This window comes from Poecilia latipinna, unplaced genomic scaffold, assembly GCF_001443285.1.
Source record: "Poecilia latipinna isolate Pla-1442-1.1 unplaced genomic scaffold, P_latipinna-1.0 Scaffold330, whole genome shotgun sequence".
NCBI classification, from domain to species: domain Eukaryota; kingdom Metazoa; phylum Chordata; class Actinopteri; order Cyprinodontiformes; family Poeciliidae; genus Poecilia; species Poecilia latipinna.
In genome coordinates, this window is record NW_015112946.1 from 321,490 (window position 1) to 338,810 (window position 17,321).

The 17,321-nt window shown below is 40.3% G+C and overlaps 3 protein-coding genes across 9 annotated transcripts in view; 2 read left to right on the forward strand and 1 right to left on the reverse strand.

Annotated features, from left to right (window-relative positions):
• LOC106949196 (cyclin-dependent kinase 17-like) overlaps positions 1-1,964 on the forward strand; it is a 52,025-nt gene extending 50,061 nt beyond the window's left edge. For all 7 annotated transcript variants that reach the window (XM_015035310.1, XM_015035312.1, XM_015035311.1 and 4 more), the window contains one exon: positions 973-1,964. Coding sequence is in view for 2 of the 7 variants with exons in the window: in XM_015035311.1 (XP_014890797.1) it covers positions 973-1,010 (38 nt within the window). In the remaining 5 variants the exon portion in view is untranslated. The remainder of the gene's footprint in view (positions 1-972) is intronic.
• A 250-nt stretch (positions 1,965-2,214) lies between these two features.
• LOC106949199 (parapinopsin-like) lies at positions 2,215-7,172 on the reverse strand. The gene is made up of 5 exons (XM_015035320.1): positions 6,388-7,172; positions 5,396-5,486; positions 5,071-5,308; positions 4,747-4,989; positions 2,215-4,669 (listed from the first exon to the last, which is right to left on the reverse strand). Exons 1-5 carry the CDS (start codon positions 6,713-6,715, stop codon positions 4,529-4,531), a joined length of 1,041 nt encoding a protein of 346 aa, XP_014890806.1. The 5' UTR covers positions 6,716-7,172; the 3' UTR covers positions 2,215-4,528.
• A 377-nt stretch (positions 7,173-7,549) lies between these two features.
• Positions 7,550-13,767, forward strand: ddx20 (DEAD (Asp-Glu-Ala-Asp) box polypeptide 20). Its single transcript, XM_015035309.1, has 11 exons — positions 7,550-7,818; positions 8,085-8,179; positions 8,895-9,063; positions 9,159-9,273; positions 9,368-9,510; positions 9,604-9,742; positions 9,858-9,916; positions 11,077-11,159; positions 11,277-11,382; positions 12,285-12,386; positions 12,469-13,767. Exons 1-11 carry the CDS (start codon positions 7,623-7,625, stop codon positions 13,581-13,583), a joined length of 2,322 nt encoding a protein of 773 aa, XP_014890795.1. The 5' UTR covers positions 7,550-7,622; the 3' UTR covers positions 13,584-13,767.
• The last annotated feature ends 3,554 nt before the right edge of the window (positions 13,768-17,321 follow it).

Genomic DNA, 17,321 nt, shown 5'->3' on the forward strand with positions numbered 1-17,321 from the left:
TATTTATGATTTGGATGGCAGCGATTTACTTTTATAGTATAAGATGACTATTTTATTAACCCAGCATTGATAGTTATGCGTTGACTATGTAAGACACTGAAGTAATCCATTTCTAGAAAGTATTTGTAAATAATTCATTCACATATATTTCTTTTTTACCATGTCACTTTATCTTTTTGAAAGACTAAGCTTAATTTTTTTTTTTACCACCTAAACTGAAAAGAGCAAAAAAAAAAAAAAAAAAGACTGCTGAGCTGATGTAGCTTTAGGAAAATGGTTCATTCTTACACTCAAATTTGATATTAGCTTATTTTTATATGGGGTTAGTACAGGGTGTCCTATTAGTGCAGTTGTTGGCCTAACAGCATGACTTCAGTCTTTTTTTTTTTTTTTTTTTTTTAAAGTTAAGCGTCATCTGCAGAGAAATAGAGTGGAAAGTAAACCTGGCAATTATTAACAAAAAGTGGCAACAGTTCCAATAAAACAAAACGGTTCATGAAAGGAGTTGTGTGGTACCCCCAAGTGAAGATTAGCGGATGCGGAAAAAGAAAACTTTTACTGAATGTGTACCTTTAAAAATCGCAACAATTACTGGTTCAGTTTAATGATTACATACATTTAGATACAACGTGAATTATGTGTCTCTATTATAGTGTAATATATGAGGGCTGTCTGGGAAAATACAAATTGTAATTTAAAAACTGGAACTGGGAAATGAAATCATTACCAGCCTAACTGACGTTCCAGTGAAGCTTATAAAATGCAAAGTTTGATATTGGAATGATTTGCTAAATCAACTGACTGATAAAATCGCTTGTCTGAACATGTAACCAAGCAATTGTTGCAGTCTTGCATGTCCTGTAGTGGTGTTACTCCTTGCTTCTTGAAGGGAAATTTGCAAACATTTGTTTTCAGAAATGAATCCAAACTCTCTTTCTTCCTCTTTCTCTCCTCTCTTCCTCTCCCTCTTAGGCCAGGGGAAGAACAGGAGGCAGAGTGTGTTGTTTTAGTGCTGGTGGGGAGGTGAGATGCAGAGGGAAGTGACACGTGGAGCTGTCTCGTCGAGACGAACATTTACCAACTCCGCCACACACAAAGTGAAGGAGCGACGCACACCCTGCCACACATAGTCATACACTCCTACCAGAGGAAAGCAAAGACAAACACCCGCACATTCACATTCATGCAGGAAATGTGACAATAAAATCACACGAATCCATGGCTGAAGAATTTTAACTTATAGATAAAAGACTCCATTCAACCCTAAAGATGAAAATAATAAAGAAATAAAAAGTGAAGCTGGAAGAAAAGTCGGAGAATATATTTTTTTTCTCCTTGCTGCTACTACCACTGCTGTCCAGAAGAGGGCAGCGATATGATGTGAGCTGACTCAGATTTGAAACAGAACTTGCTGTATCAGTGAGCTGTGAGGAAGAAGGAGTCAAAGTGAACACGAATCAAAGGCAAAGAGAGTAAGAGGTGTACACTCATACTTTCTGCCCGAATTATTGCTGTACATAGATAGATTAAGCTGTAGACCTCTTGCTTTTTTTTTTTCATAGCACACCTCAGCCTGAATCCAAACTCTAAAGCATTGCACCTCAACCCTAAACCTTTACCCAACTCCTTAAATGATGTTTCTCTGTCTTTTTTTATACATCTCTCTTAAAGACACACTGACTCACACTAATGGCTCACTTGAAAATGGAGAGTGTGTGGATAATTGGAGTTTACAGAGATAAACATTTGCACCTTATTGCTCAGCAGAGGTCAGGGCGGCTGTCTTTCTGTTACCTCATCAGTCACTCCAGCAGAGTAGGATGCCAAGTACACGACTGAACAAGAATCAATTGAGAAACCAAAAATGAGCCCATTGAAATGATAGGACATGGATAAGATGTGTTTTTTTGCACTACTTCAGTACTTTATATTTGAAAAACTTTGCATTCCTGCAATGCTGTAAAAAAAACAACAACAAAAAAAAAAACACTACACTGCAGGATGTTGATCTGTTTCTTTGAGAAGGATAACACTGAAGAGGTAAAGGAAGTGTACAAATCCTCACCTGCTGATTCCGAGACACCTCCCTCGTCCTTTTTGCCTTGACTGAGAAGTTATTTGTTGTCTCATGTGCAGGTGTTAGTGTTAAACTGTCCTCTTTGTATCTGATTTCACCTCCAACTCATGAGTAGACCCTTAAAAAAAACTCTTTTCTCAAACCTTATGTGCTTTTTTTTTTTTACTGTTTTACTTTACTTTTTTTTTTAAATAAATCTGTATATATGATCATGAGATTTACTTTTTCAGAAGAAGCAATGATTATTCCAGGATGCTGTTCTCAGTCTTAACAGTGGGTGATAAGCTGGGGACATGTTGCACATTCCTTGAGCTCAGGACTTTTTGCTCGTGTTTATTCTGTGGATGCTGTGAGGTGCAGGTGATCGCGTGTTCCCCCAGTACAGCAAATCACGGTCCGAAGTCCTTTGCGATGCTGGTTTAAACTGTATGTAAAGAATTTCAGTCTGTGTTGTCACTCATTCTCTGTTAGATCCACTGTAACGTTGCTGTTCAGACTACCTTACATTGCGTCCTTTTCCCGTCATCTTTGTCAGCATGTTTCCGTATTAAACACACGTTTTTATGTTGGTATGTGGAGTAGCTGCTGCAGGACGTGTTGCATGGGAAATGATTTTATCACATGAATATTACACCCTATAACACATAGAGTGAACCAGAAGACTGTACCAAAAACATCGCAAAGACAATGACAACACAGTGTAAAAGTGTGAAGAGAGGTTATACAATAAACCTAAGTCAGCTGAGACACAGTATTTAGGCACTGAGACATGCAGTGTCCACCATATGTCCTGCAACGCCCTTGTAAAAAGATTGGAATAGCAAAATCAATTGGAAAAAAAAACAATTAAAATACAGCAAAACATTAATATTTTATTGCAGTGAACTAATCTGAAGTGTATTTGAAGTCGTAGAACAATGATTTAATTTTAACATATTCATTCAGCAGAAAAACGTAATTTATGTTCACTCTTTTTTTTACAAAATTAATAGCTATTCCAATTAATTAATTGTAGCCTAAGTTATTTTGAATTTAGATTTTAACCTAAACACAGCAACAACTTTCAATTTTTTAATTTAATTTTTAAACTTTATGTTATGGCTTTGTATGCGCAAGTCATAAAATCTATAGTTAGACCAACAATTAAAAAGATAAAAACAACTGAAATGGACAAGAACTCAAGTTAATTGTGTTACCATGGACATTATGGGAGGTAAAAAAATAAAATAAAAAAATAAAAAAATTCTACAAGTCATTGTTAGAGAACTGCAAAATTTTCTATGTGAGATTATGTCACTGCAATAAAAAAACAAGTAATTTGAATCATTTTAGTTCCTCCATACTTTTTACTTGGTGTGCCAGTAAGTGTGGAGGGCACTGCACTGTTCATTCATCCATTTTAGTATTACAGGCTGCCAGAACCGGGACGACCAACGTCGCTCCTCCCAAGCACCAGGTGTTCAAGCACACAACTGTTTTTACACACCAGTTAGCTGACTTGTCAGTTAGTACTGTATCTGTCAGAAGGCCTGAGTTTCATCTGCTTCGGACACTGACCTTGTGTCGTTTCTGCATTTTCTCTGAAATGGATTTAGAACAAAGTCAAGCAGTCCCATGCCCTTGCCTGTTATAAGGACTACTTATTTTCCTAGAGTGTGACAGTATGTAGCATGTACATAGATGATCCCTCACTCTGTATATATATAGAAATGTACAGGTTTGATACAGCTATTCACATTCTAGATTTGTTTCCCTTTTTTTTTTTTGCTTTCTTTATTAAAAGTCCTAGCAATATTTCTGTAATCAATAAAAGCCATGGAAATTGTTTGATTGCACATGTGTTTATTTGAGAAGGTGGCGTGACTTTCTGACCAAACCGTAATACTTGACGATAAATATATGTGATTTGATTTTCCAGCTCAACACACTGAATCGGTCATAAAAAATATGACAAAGTTATGTATGTTACGTAGGGAAATGACATGTATTTAACTGTCCACTTCCAAATAAGACGGTACCCATCGTGCTTTTAATTTATTAAATTTAAGTTTGCGACTCGCCTCCTCTTCTCCTTTTCTCAAGTAAATCTACTGCGACACTGCAAGTCAACCAGGCCCTCCGTGTTATTTGTTCAAGCTGGCAGCACTCCATAACAACAACTAATAGTGATTGTAATTTAACAAGAAATTTTTATAAACACAGAAAGAGTGGACGATAAATTCAATTCATCATATCACAAATAATAAAGTACAGATAAACAAATAGGGTGAAAAGCAAGCTAATGGTAAATATTTTAAAACTTAACATAGTATGAACTCATGGAAACAACTGGTTGGTTTCTTTTCACAGTTTTCTTTTGTACATTTTTTTTAACAATATGTCACTCTGACATCTGGTGGCAGTGTGTAACTGTATAACTCACTATTTAAACCAATTCTTCTAAAAGTCTTTTTATTCTTTTGAAGATTGTTCCAGAACAACCTTGTTGTTTTTATTTACTGAAGCTATGGTGGTGGTAGCATCAGATATCTGGGCTTCAGAGGGCCGCGGGCTCCATCCACACAGAAGAGCAGGAACGACATAGCCCCGAAACTGAAAGACACACACTTCTTGGTTAATAGTTTGTTCTTTGCTTGCGTGTGTGCAGATAAATAGTGATAAAACGTTACCTGTCTGTTCATGAAAATATAGATGATGGGGTTATAGACAGTGCTGCTCTTGGCTAAATAAACAGGTATGGTGGCAATGACAGGGTCTATATAAAGACTGGAGTCCATGATTACAGCCAGGGCCATTGCTGCGTAAGGCAGCCATGTGACCAGGAAGGCCAGAACCATCACCACAACCATGCGTGCAACCTGCCTCTCTGTACAGTCAGTCCTCCTGCTCTCAGAAGTTTGCAACTTGGTGACCTGTGGAACCACACAGAGGATTTTACTGTGACAGAACAGGCAGCGTGCAAAAGAAGTGCATTCAGAACGTGCACTGCTCACCTGGTGAAGGGTCCATAAAAGTCTGGAGTAGGACACTATGATTGTGAAAAACGGCACTGCAAAACACAGAGAAAAGTAGATAAGGATGTAGGACATGTCAGCAGCATCGCGGCTGTACCAGTTTGGTGCACAGGAAATTTGAACTCCTTCCAGGTCATAACTCCCCCATCCAAACAGAGGCGGGGTGTTCCACACAAACGACCAAACCCAGGAGAGGACCACGCCTGCGACTGCATGCCTGTGGACCATATGAGCAGCATGTTGGAGGAAACATTGTTGTAGTTTTTACAGAGTTAGTGTGCTAAAAGATGGTGGTACATTTCACCTGGTCTGGAAAAGAACAGCCCCCATGGGATAACACACCACGATGTAACGTTCAACAGAAATGACAGCTACTGTACAAAGACCCGAGATACCTGTGAAAAAAGACATGTTAGAACTTTACTTTGAATTTATAATAATTGATACAAAAGGATTCTGTTATTCTTATTAAGCTAAATAAGCTGTTCTTAAATTCTGATCATTCAAAAAATATATTTCAGTTATCTTTATTGGTTTATTCCAAATATCTACCAGATGCAATCAATACTAACACACTCTCTTTGCAAAACTGCTTGTTTTATATGCTAAACCCTGTGCTGTTAGTGTTGGTAATGTAATTTGAGAAATACAATTTTTTTTTTTTTTTCGTCTTGGTTCCGATTCTCTTTTCTGATACTGGTACCATCTTTAGAGGTGCAATTCTTTTTTCTGTCTTTCTTTTGACTAACCATCTCAGTGTTATTGAATTTAAATTCTGAAGCGGTGGAAATGATCTACATTTCAACAGAAACTAGATCAATCGAGGAACCTGAACTGTATAAAAAAAGCAGCACTGATGCCTGGATGACTGCTTACATCTTAATTTTCTATTATAGCACCAAGTAGTGGCAGTAAAGATCAGAGCACCAACAACTGTCTTCACATCTTTAAAAATGTTCAGTTTTAACACATATTTATCTTTAAAAATATACTTAATCAGACATCACAGATTTATTTCTTTGATAAAATTGTTTTGTTATTAGAAAGATAATAATTGTGGGTTTGCTGTATAAAACAATATGCTGCAACTGACACCTGATATAACAGATCACACACATTATGATGCTCTGCCTTTGCTGAGTAGTAAATTTGGAGTACAAGACAAAGTGAAGAGCAGGAAGATTTTTTTTTTTTCAAAATGTGCGGTTCAAATGAATTTATTCATGTTAAAAAGTAAATCAACCTTAAAGGCTGCAGTTTGATTATAGGATTTAAAATTAAGGAGAACTGACTCACCAAAAAAGGAAACAGCAAAGCCCCCAAGAATGCAGCCCAACCGTCCCAGGCTGAAGCGACCCATGATACTGTTGAAAGTGGTGGGCAGGCCTCCGAACACAGCACAGCCCAGATCGCATACAGCGAGGTTAACCAGGGCATAGTTCAGCGGATGCCTTAACTTTCGATGTCTCACCGTCACCACAATCACAAGGATGTTGAAGATGATCCCCGTCAAAGAGAACACACCCATGATCATGGCCAGTATTGTGTATCCCCTTTGAGACAGGAAGTCTGTGTGGGTTAAACTGTTAGATGAGATGTTTCCAGTGAGGGTAACTTGCTCCATTTTTAAACCCAATGTTTCAATTGGGTGATGAACTCCACAGTGGAAAAAAAAAAGCAGATGAACGCAGCTCAAATCCAGAACTTCCAAGTTGTGATTTTTTTTTCTTTAATCAAGCAGGCTCTCAAAACATGACAACAGAAGAAACAACAACATCTGCTCTTTATTTGTTACACCATCTTCCACAAGACGGGTGATCTGGAACAGAAAAGACACTGAAATACAGCTCCTTTAATAAGATCATCTCTAATTCTTGCTGATTAAATCTGTAAATCCAGATTATAAAGATAATGCTAATCACATCCTCTTAGACTGCACTTTCCATTATTGCTGAGTTTGATGACAATAACAGCTTGCAAGAAAATTACGCAAAGGTTTGGTTTTAATAATTTGCTGCTCTTTCGAAACCATTGGATTTTTTTTAATTCTTAACTATATCAACCCTGGAAAATCTAATAGAAACATATGAGAGAATACAATAAATTTATAGGTCAATGTTATAATTGACCTATTGTAATTATAATCATAAATATAATTATAATTATAACTTATCCTCTGTTTTCACCTTTGTGTCCAAACAAACACGTTTCAATGAATGGGCAGCTAAAATCTGACATACAGACAAGAATTTAAACCATGCATAGTTAAACAATATGCTCTTACCGCGAGTTATTAGGTTTCTGTGCTTTTTTTTATTAACTACCATTACATATTTTTAACAACTTTTTATATTATTTTCGTATGGTAATTTATAGCTGATTGGGACGGAGAATCTTTGATCATATCTGAGCTACAAAAAATGGAAAACACTGACCTGGAAATTCTCCTTCGCCGCGGCACTAGAGGGCGCTAAGTCAGTGCTCTCCCGGCGCGTTTAACTTGTTCGAATCACCGGTGGTAAACAGCAAACATGGCTGCCTCCATGAGGAGAGCAGCCCACGACATAGAAACGCGAAAGAGGACCGAAGATGTGCTTCTGGCGGAGGGGATTGACTTCGGCTCTCTGCTGTTGTCTCAGGCCGTGCTGGACGGACTGTCCTCCGCGGGGTTTCAGAAACCGTCCCCGATCCAGCTCAAGGCGATCCCGCTGGGCCGCTGCGGACTCGGTAGGCGTAGATTAGCGTCAGTCAGTGACTCTGTCTTGATGTGTGCGGATGATATTTGAGCATAAGAAACAGCACGTCTGAGCATGGTTGCAGTCCGAAATTATTTAGTCTGTAAACATTATACAAAGGCTGCTTCAGAATAAAAAATGTCAACAGAGGAGCAAAGTCACGCCTGCGATAGATAGATAGATAGATAGATATTGGCAGCTGAATCTGTTTTCGGATCCTGCATTGCATGAGATTTTTTTTTGTTCACCTCGTTTCAGATTTGATTGTACAAGCCAAGTCTGGGACAGGAAAGACATGCGTGTTCGTCACCATCGCCCTAGACTCTCTTATCTTGGAGAATCCCTCCACTCAGGTGAGTGGAAATAATAAACTGGCACTCATGGGCGGAATACATCATTTCATGTTTTTATGAATCTTTGGTTAAATCCACTCTAGTTTTGCTCTAATTCAGTTCAGGTTATTCATATAGCATCAATTTACAAGATGTGATCTCGAAACACTTTACAAAAAAAGTCAGTTCTCTACAGTTGATCGCAATTGATCTTAGTTGTTTAACTGTGCATTAAGTTTAGTTAATTATTCAAATTAGATATTTTTTTTTTCTATGTAAGGAAACTTAGTGGTCTTGAAGCATTCACTCCTCCTGAATGAGCATGTCCCTCATTCCAAGGATGCATGTTGCGACACTGGAGAGGAAATCTCCCGTTTACAGGAAGAAACCTCCAGCAGAACCTGGATCTGTGTGAACAGCCATCTGGCTCTGCCAAGACTGGCTGGGGTTTTGAGAATACACAGCATACACACAAAACAGGAAACAGACGCACCAATCCAGGAGTAACAGACCATAGACAGATGGTTAGCGCTATACACTCTAATTTGAGGTCTCTTTTATCTGTTGACCATAAGCGGCTTATCACGTAAGAGAAGAATTTTTAATAATCTGAAAGCCTTTCTAGTTCAAATGAACCTGCATTACGTTCTTAAAGCCTTGTAAGCTCTTGTTTCACTGCCTTGGAAGCATCCTCTTATTTATTTATTTTCCAACAATAATTTCTCTTCTGCTTTAGGTTCTCATTTTGGCTCCAACACGTGAGATCGCCGTGCAGATCCACTCGGTGGTGATGGCCATCGGCTGCGCCATGGAGGGCCTGGAGTGTCATGTTTTCATCGGGGGCCGGCCTGTGAGCCAAGACAAAGCCCATCTGAAGAAGTGTCACATTGCCGTGGGCTCGCCTGGTAAGAGGCCTGAGGGATGACATGATCTCCTCATGTTGTTGTTGTTATGGTGATGTTTGTTTTTGATCATAATGTTCTTGGATCCGCTTTCTCAGGTCGCATCAAGCAGCTGATTGAGCTGGGCATGTTGTCCACCGGCAGCATCAGGCTGTTTGTCCTGGACGAAGCAGACAAGCTGCTGGAGGAGGGCAGCTTCCAGGAGCAGATCAAGTCAGACCAGTTCAACGCAGATTGTTGCTAGAATTCAAATCCCATTTCATAAATTGACCCGTCTCTGTGCTCTCTCTCTCTCTCTCTTTCTCAGCTGGATCTTCTCGTCCCTGCCCGTCAACAAGCAAATGCTTGCGCTTTCTGCAACCTACCCAGAATCCCTTGCTCAACACCTTACCCGCTACATGAACGAGCCCACTTTTGTTAGACTCAATCCAAGCGACATGGGCCTGAAAGGTAAGACGCTTTTAACAGTAAAGATCAGAAGAGTCCGACACTTGAAATCAGCTGTTGCCTTTGAGATGAGGATGATCTGCTGTGTTCGCTCAGGTCTGAAGCAGTACTACAAGCTGCTGCTGTCCCATCCGCTGCCTCACCAAGTCTTTGAGGAGAAGGTGCAGCACCTGCTTGAGCTGTTCAGTAAAATCCCATTCAACCAAGCCTTGGTGTTTTCTAACCTCCACACCAGGTAACAACAGCTTTAATTTTCATATTCCTTTTTACATTTGCTGTTGGATATCTTTATCACAATGAAGAAAGGAGACATCAAGATATATTCCTGACATGCTGGATTTCTCCCTCAGGGCTCAGCACCTGGCAGACATCCTGTCCTCCAAAGGCTTACCTGCAGTTTGTATTTCAGGTGAGGATAAAACTGTGATATGAAATGAAATAAAGCAAAGGGGGAGAATATTATTAGCCGGAATTTGAAATTAGCAGTGGATATGTCCATCTGCATATGAGTCATTGTTTGGTCGAAGCAACCTGTGATTAAAAGGAACGGTTTCGATTGAGGTCCAAACGAACGATCTGTGTCAATAAGGCAAAAAAAAGATTTTGTTTCTCCGAGCGCTGGAGTTAAATTTGGCAATGAAAATAAATGGTGAGTCTTAAATATGACACAGTCTGTCATAATTAATATTAAAAACTATGTTTATTTTATTGTCCATAATCTGTATTTATTCCTTCTGTCTAAAGACCTTAATGTCACTTCATATTTTTGTTTGTTGAATAAATCTGCTCCAGTCCGCGGTTCAGTTTATTATCATAAAGACGCAGCAGCCGGGTAAATGAGAAATCCTTTTGGAAAGGAAAAACTGACACTAGCCTCTGCATTACTGTAGCTTTAGGATTCACAGTACATACCTGTGAACTGTGGATGGACCACAGTGTACTGTTTACTAGAATATTATGAGGAAAATATTGTGATACTTCTGTAACATGTGTTACAGTTCGGAAACTGTAACACATGTGAAGCCTGTGAAGTGCTTCAAAGCCAGGTAAAAAACATTTAACCAAAGGAAAAATAAAGTAAATCAAGTAAAAATTCAGGATTTCCATTTCAACTTTTTCCCCCTCCCCAACAAATAACATGTTTAAGGTTTGATTAAAAAAAAGTAGAGCAATACAAATCTAATCTTTTCTACATTTAAAAATGTAGGACTAATAAAGGAGGCACTTTTTTTAATTTTTTTATTAATTTGGCATCAAGCTTTTTTAAACACCACCTCGTGGCCAGTAGTGTTATTTTTGACTAAGACATCCGCCATTTGATGATTGCGCAAGTTTCAACCACTTTCTCTCAAGAAGTTCAGTCAAAGTGGCTCTGACGTTTAAAACGACACACAGACGTCCCGAAACGTACAGCTGCGCTCATCGGGCTGCACAATTTACCGTCTTAGCAGGATAATCAAAAATATGCTTCGTCATCACGTTCTTCATGTGATGAAAATCAATAAAAGTGAAAATAATAGACGTGATGTGAAGCAAAGTGAGTTATGACACGAGTTCTGATCCATGCAGGTGGTTTGAGTCAGGACCAGAGGCTCGAGGCGATGTCCAAGCTGAAGCAGTATCAGTGCAGAGTTCTCATCTCCACCGACCTGGTGAGACGAGATCTTTTCCATGAGTCACTCTCCTCTTGGGTCTGCATGTGTGTGTTAGCTGTCCTCTGCCTTTCTGCATGAATAAATTTGGTTCTGTCCTCCTTTCGTCTGAGGCAGACTTCCAGGGGAATAGATGCAGAGAAAGTGAACCTGGTGATCAACCTAGATGTGCCACAAGACTGGGAAACCTACATGCACCGAATCGGACGCGCCGGGCGGTTTGGTAGGTCTCCATTAATTAAAGGGGAACAGAAATGTGTGCTGCTTGACCTTCAGTTACTATATTGGCCCAGGTGGCTGATGATATTACAGTGAAAATGGCTGTTTGCCGAGAAGTTGCATCATTCTTGCAGCATCAACTCTGTGTGCTTCACATTTTTCAGGAAACTAATAGTCCTGTTGCAGACCTGCAGGATGGAAACGGAACAAAATATTGCAAACGAAAGTCCCAAATGTTATATCTCATTATGATTTTGTGTAATAGATCAAGTGGGATAAAAAATAAAACATTGTTTTAAAGATACTTGCGGGTGGACTGAAGAGTGCTGTGTGAGGTTCCAGTGTTTTGGGTTTTATTTAGAGCTATTGGAGTAATTGAACAAATGAATACAGATTTATGAAACTTTTTATTTTTCTCCCACTCCGCAGTCGTCCACTACTGCGTGTTCCGTTTGTCCACACAAAACCCCAATAGAAACCACTGAAGTTTAGGTTAGACGAAAAGTGAAGATTTTCTTCATTCCTGCTTCATTTATTCGCTGATCCAGATCTGTAGCGAGTAACGTTGCTTTCTTTTTTTTTTTTTGACAACGCAACATTTCGACTGAACCGCAAATTTAATTTGCCCGACTCGCAGCACGGTTACCGCATTAAACATCGTTCTGGAGATTAGCTTTGTTCCCCTCTGCATCAGCAACTTTTGAACACCGGCCAAGTTCAAAGGGTTCTGGGTAATCTGCATCTGATTAGAATTACATTGACCCAACCACGGTGCTGCAAAGGGAAGCATTATTTAATCTTACCTTGCATGCGCTGTCAGTGCCCCTCGTTGCACAACCTTCACTCCTTCTTTGACCCTCTCCTGCCGACATGGGGGTCCTCTTCATAATCTGCCTGTGATTGTAGGCACTCAGGGGATGGCCGTGACCTACTGCTGCCACGGGGAAGAGGAGAACAAGATGATGGCCATTGCTCAGAAGTGTGGCCTCAGTTTGTCTGCTTTACCTTGTGAGTGAACTTCTCCTTACTTTGTAAGACTTTTAATTGAAAGCAGATCAAGTAAAGTGATTCTCGTCTGGTTTCACGACAGCCGCCTTGGAGCCTGGTTTGATGGATGAGCCGTGCGACTGGGACGTGTGCGCCGACGCTGCCGCTCCAGACACGATCTCGCCGCTGATTTCCAGAACTGTAAAGAAAAAGCGTACAAAGGTCGGAGCCCCGGCGTCTGACGTCACCCTGGATAAAGCTGTGGAGTCCAGCAATCAGAGGCCAGATAAAACCCAAACAGCAACCCTGACACCACAGCATGAAGAAGAGGGTGAAAGGCAGGTGAATTCTACCAGGGTGAAGAGGCAGCAACAGCAGCAGCAGCAGCAGCAGCAACAGCAGCAGCAGCATCGTCCTTCTGAAGTGGCGCCAACTCGTAAAGAGCTACAAGACGCCCTGCCGAAGATCCCGCCCCTCAGCTCATTCAAGACCAGCCGGTCAGCGTTTGTGACGCTGGAGGAGGCTGAGCTGGACTTCCACACCTTCATCACTGCAGGTTTGGGGAGGACGGTGGAGGTCATCAGGGAGTTCAGAGGCAGAGAGTCCGGTGATGAGACTGGCTACAACGAGCACATCACACTGCAGGACGACGGGGCCGCGGCTTTGACCCAAAGCAGTGAACGGTTACAGTCACTTTCTGATTCCTCCAGCTCCGGCGTTGGTGTCAGACCCGAAGGTTTGCATGAGGCCACAGAAGCAGAGCAAAAGACAGTTTTCAAGCATGGCACTGGATCTGCATCTGCCGTGCCCAAATCCTCTGCAGCCGGAGTCTACGAGCAGGAAACCTGCACAACAAACACGAGAGCTCCACCTGAGCCTGAGAGCAACGAGTCTGTAAGAAGGAAGCAAGCCAGTCAGAACACACGAGGGCAGAATAGCAGGGAGAAGTCCGCAAAAATAAAAGACAGCAGAAAGTTGCCGGAGAAGATTAAAAGAGAGCCGAAGAGGGAGACCGATGAAGAGGAGTGCATGGAGGCCGAGGAGGACTGGAGCTCTGAGGCGTACTGGAAAGCCTGCTATGAAGCCTGGAGCGACTACTACTCTGCTATGTCGGCGTTTCCAGAGCAGGGCTACCAGAGCTACTACAGCGTAGCTCACAACTGGATGGCCGCGTATCGCATGAATGCAGTCTACATGCAGGAACTCATGAAACACTAATTCAGCATTTCCAGTCATTTATGGTAGAAACTGTCTGCAATCAGTGACCGGACACAACAAGAAGGTTTGAGTTTGGGTCGAAATGATGCTCTCCAATTCTGTATTCCTTAGTTAATTCATACCACATGTGTGATTTCAATTATTTTTTTGGAATAAATTACCCCGACTAACTATTTACAGTAATTCAAATCCCATTCTGTTCAGTCAGGTCTTTTTGGTTTTTGACTTGAAGTCGTCGTATCAGTGTATGCTGTGTTTGCATGGTGTTCACGTCCAGAAGAAGTTTAACCCGTGGCGTCCGGGAGCTCCTCTCCTCGTTCCCCTGATTTCAGGTCAGTTAACCTTTCTACCAATTCATCCAATCAGTGGTAGGCGATACAAAGAGCACATAAATATATAAAGTGGAGGAAAACATGAGGTCATTTCTTCACCTGAAGCATTTAGTGTTTCTGATTTAAGCAGAGGACTAAACAAATTTTCTGTCTGGCATCCACATCATCACTGACTCCTCATGGCGAAGGTAAAAATGATTTTTTTTTTTGTTTTTGTTTTTTTTTAATGAGACGGGATTGTTGAGCTTCTAAAAGATCCTTGGGGTGTTGATGATGAAGAGGACAGCTGAAGATGCAGAGTCAAAAGTTCCCGCTGTTTGTCTCGGCCGCTGTGGACTTCCTGAAGCGCTCTGCAGACGCGCTGCTGCTTCTCTCTGTTCTGCTCTGTGGGAGAGAGAACGCCAGCTGTTGCTGTACACCCGGCACCGTTCATCCATGAAGTCGTGTCAAAATGCTTTACAGTAAATATCGGCATGAGGTGCTTTAAAACAACTGCCTTTTCCTGTAAAACAGAGCAAAAGAAGCAAGAGTTTTGAGTTTTGGTTTGGATTTTTGACATGCAGCAACGTTTTAGTTGTGACCTCTTGGATTCTCAATGTGATTCTTCCCCACTTTGTCCTTTTTTCACTTTGGGGATTTGGGTTATTTGCTTAAGCTACCCGAACAAGAGAGGGAGGCAAACTGGAAGAAATTTAGGCGCCAATTTAGAAATAATTATTTATTCCGGCAGAAATAAATTGTAACTGAACATGTCATTTACACACCGAGTCAAGTACATAACAGTAAAACAAGGAGCATGCAGAGTGCTGTTTTGTTTCTGTTGTCCACTCTGCTCATAATCAAAGGTTTAAGGAAACATCGACAGTCTGGAGTCCAGCTGAGGCCGGCAGTGTCCCTGCTCCTTCATCAGCAGGGTCATCTCAGCAGGCCACTGCCTCCCTGCTGGACAACGACTTCCTCCACATAAAGGTCTTGTGATCTTGTCCTGGAATGTTTCTATGAAGTTGTGCGCTGAACGTTGTAAAGAAGCCAATGCTCTTCCCACAAAAGCAGGAAACATTAAACATATCTTCTCACATAAATCAAACACAAGTCATCACCTCTTAGTTTAATAGTCTAGCAGTTTTTTCAAGATGTTGGTGAACCCGAAGACGGCTGAAGTCACTCTCATTACCCGATCTGAGTCATTACCGACGATGATTCACAAATGCTTCATCAACCATGCTGAGGGATGTAGCTGTGAAATGTTCTGCCAATAAATTCCATAGTTGAACAGGAGTAAATACTATAAATACCTCCACATTTATTGACCTCTCTCATGAAAGTGATTAAAATAAAAACTTTTTGCAGAAACCTAATCTTAGGCTGAACGATTCAGAAAAATCCAACCGTCACCAAGATTACATTTAATTATTTATAAAATAACTTTAGGTAAAATAACTGACACCACTTGCTGCCCCCCTCTGCAAAGAGGACAGCATTTGGTGTTTGTTTTTAACCTATAATATTTCTCAAAGCTGGATCATACAGACAAGCAGATTTTTGATCAGTTCAATTTGCACAATCTCTCTGCACCATGCAAAGTTGTTGGAGCTGACCTATGTTCTCACCTAAAAAGCTGAGACGTTAGTAGAAGGTAGTCTGGTCAGTCTGTATAGATTTAGCCAAATGTTTTTGGATATGGACCCAATTTTGACCAATTTCAGATTTTTGACAGACAAATGTCCTGGTAAAGAGCCTGTGATGCTTTCTCCTCCTTACTAAGAAGGATTGTATTCCTGTTAGGAGAGAAACTGGCTCACAGCATCACAGCTCCTCCTCTTGCACTTTTCCATATATTTATTTGCCAAACCAAGCTGAAGTGTTTGCTGTTGAAAAGCTCAATTATGGGTTCATTTTAACATAGCGTAATGTTCCAGCTAGCGTGTAGCAGTCTTCACCCAGAGCACTTGTGATGTAAGGACAGTAAAAGCTTATATTTAGCTCATATTTAGATTTGTTCTGGAGTGAAATTATGGCACTGCAGTCAAATATTAATTTATTCTCTTGCTTCTACACGTCTTCACCAGGAAAACCAATAAACATTTCACTTTACACAAATTTTGCTCATCTGCACTGTGCATATGGGACTCAATTTGTGCAGCAACTCAAGTATGACCCAAAGTTTTGGCTGTACTCTCAGTGACCCTTCTCCTCCATCCAAAGAAACCACTTAAAAGTAATAGCCTATGCTTTGATGAAAACATATGGATTACCACTCTGCATTTATGGAAGAGCAGAAAAAAAAAAAAAAAAAAAAACAGTGAAGCTCTGTCTTCTTGCCATTTCTTGCTGTTCACACACTTGGACTTATAGACAGGGTTAGAAGGTGAAGAAAAAAGCCCACGGACTACAGGTTTTTGTGGCAGATATAGATGTTTTATCAGGCGTTTCACAGTTGGGACACAAGACAAGGTCATAAATAATATCCAACACATGACAAGTTACGCACAGCAGTAGTCTCAACAACAACAGGTGGCATAGGAGGGCAAAGCAAAGAGTAAGGGGAGACTGAGCCTGCAGAGAGAGAAGAGTACGTAACGGAGACGGACACAACCACGAACCTATCTTTGTTGCTTGTAAATAAAAATGCATCCCTTAGACATTTCCAGTGTATCATATGCTTACATAGAATGTCAACCTGTGTCTATTGAAAGTAGAGCTGACGTAAAATAACCTGTTCTGATAACAAGCAGCAGGAAAAGAGTCAAGTTTTCAAAAAAATCTCCCCAGCATCAAAAGCAAGGAGTTTTGCTTCTGCCTCACCTGTTCTGCTCCATTCCAGTAGACTCTAAGCTTCTTAATGAAAAGTCAATTTCTTGATTTCATTTTTTTTTTTTAATATAACAAAAATGTTTTGTGTCTGTCCTTGTAATTTTCAATATGGCCATTTTGACTAAATGCAAATAGTGGATCTAGACAGTTATCTTTGTGCCCTAAGTTACCAAACTCAGGGAAAGGTTAATATTAATAAGTACCAGAAGTAAAACACATTTTGGTACAGTTTTGTAGAATAATTTAGCTTTTTTGGGTTGTTACTAATCTCTGGAAGAGTTAGAACTGACGTACAGCAGAAAAGACAAGTTGACCTAAAATAAATAATGTTCTAATACGACACTTGGTGACATTAAAGAGTTAACTTCTGCAGAAATAAAAACAATCTACAGGATAGTATTGCTTTTAAAAAGTCAAACATGAATCTGTTGCTTAGTGGATGTGCTCTTAATCACCATGTTTAAAGGGCAAATAGCAAACTTTAGAGTTGGAAAACCTAAAAATCATGAAAATCTGAATCATAGCAAAATCACAATCAGTTTTTTTTTTTTTATTATTTTTTACCAGCTTTTTAAGTAGGTAAGACATTTCA

What these genes read in the sequence shown, in the direction of transcription:
- ddx20 (XM_015035309.1), top strand. Translation starts at nt 7,623, where the DNA reads ATGGCTGCCTCCATGAGGAGAGCAGCCCACGACATAGAAACGCGAAAG. An exon ending in CATTGCCGTGGGCTCGCCTG is followed by an intron (nt 9,064 to 9,158) that starts GTAAGAGGCCTG and finishes CCGCTTTCTCAG; the next exon opens with GTCGCATCAAGCAGCTGATT. An exon ending in TTCTCATCTCCACCGACCTG is followed by an intron (nt 11,160 to 11,276) that starts GTGAGACGAGAT and finishes CGTCTGAGGCAG; the next exon opens with ACTTCCAGGGGAATAGATGC.
- LOC106949199 (XM_015035320.1), bottom strand. Translation starts at nt 6,715, where the DNA reads ATGGAGCAAGTTACCCTCACTGGAAACATCTCATCTAACAGTTTAACC. An exon ending in CTTTGCTGTTTCCTTTTTTG is followed by an intron (nt 5,487 to 6,387) that starts GTGAGTCAGTTC and finishes CTTTTTTCACAG; the next exon opens with GTATCTCGGGTCTTTGTACA. An exon ending in TTTTATGGACCCTTCACCAG is followed by an intron (nt 4,990 to 5,070) that starts GTGAGCAGTGCA and finishes GTGGTTCCACAG; the next exon opens with GTCACCAAGTTGCAAACTTC.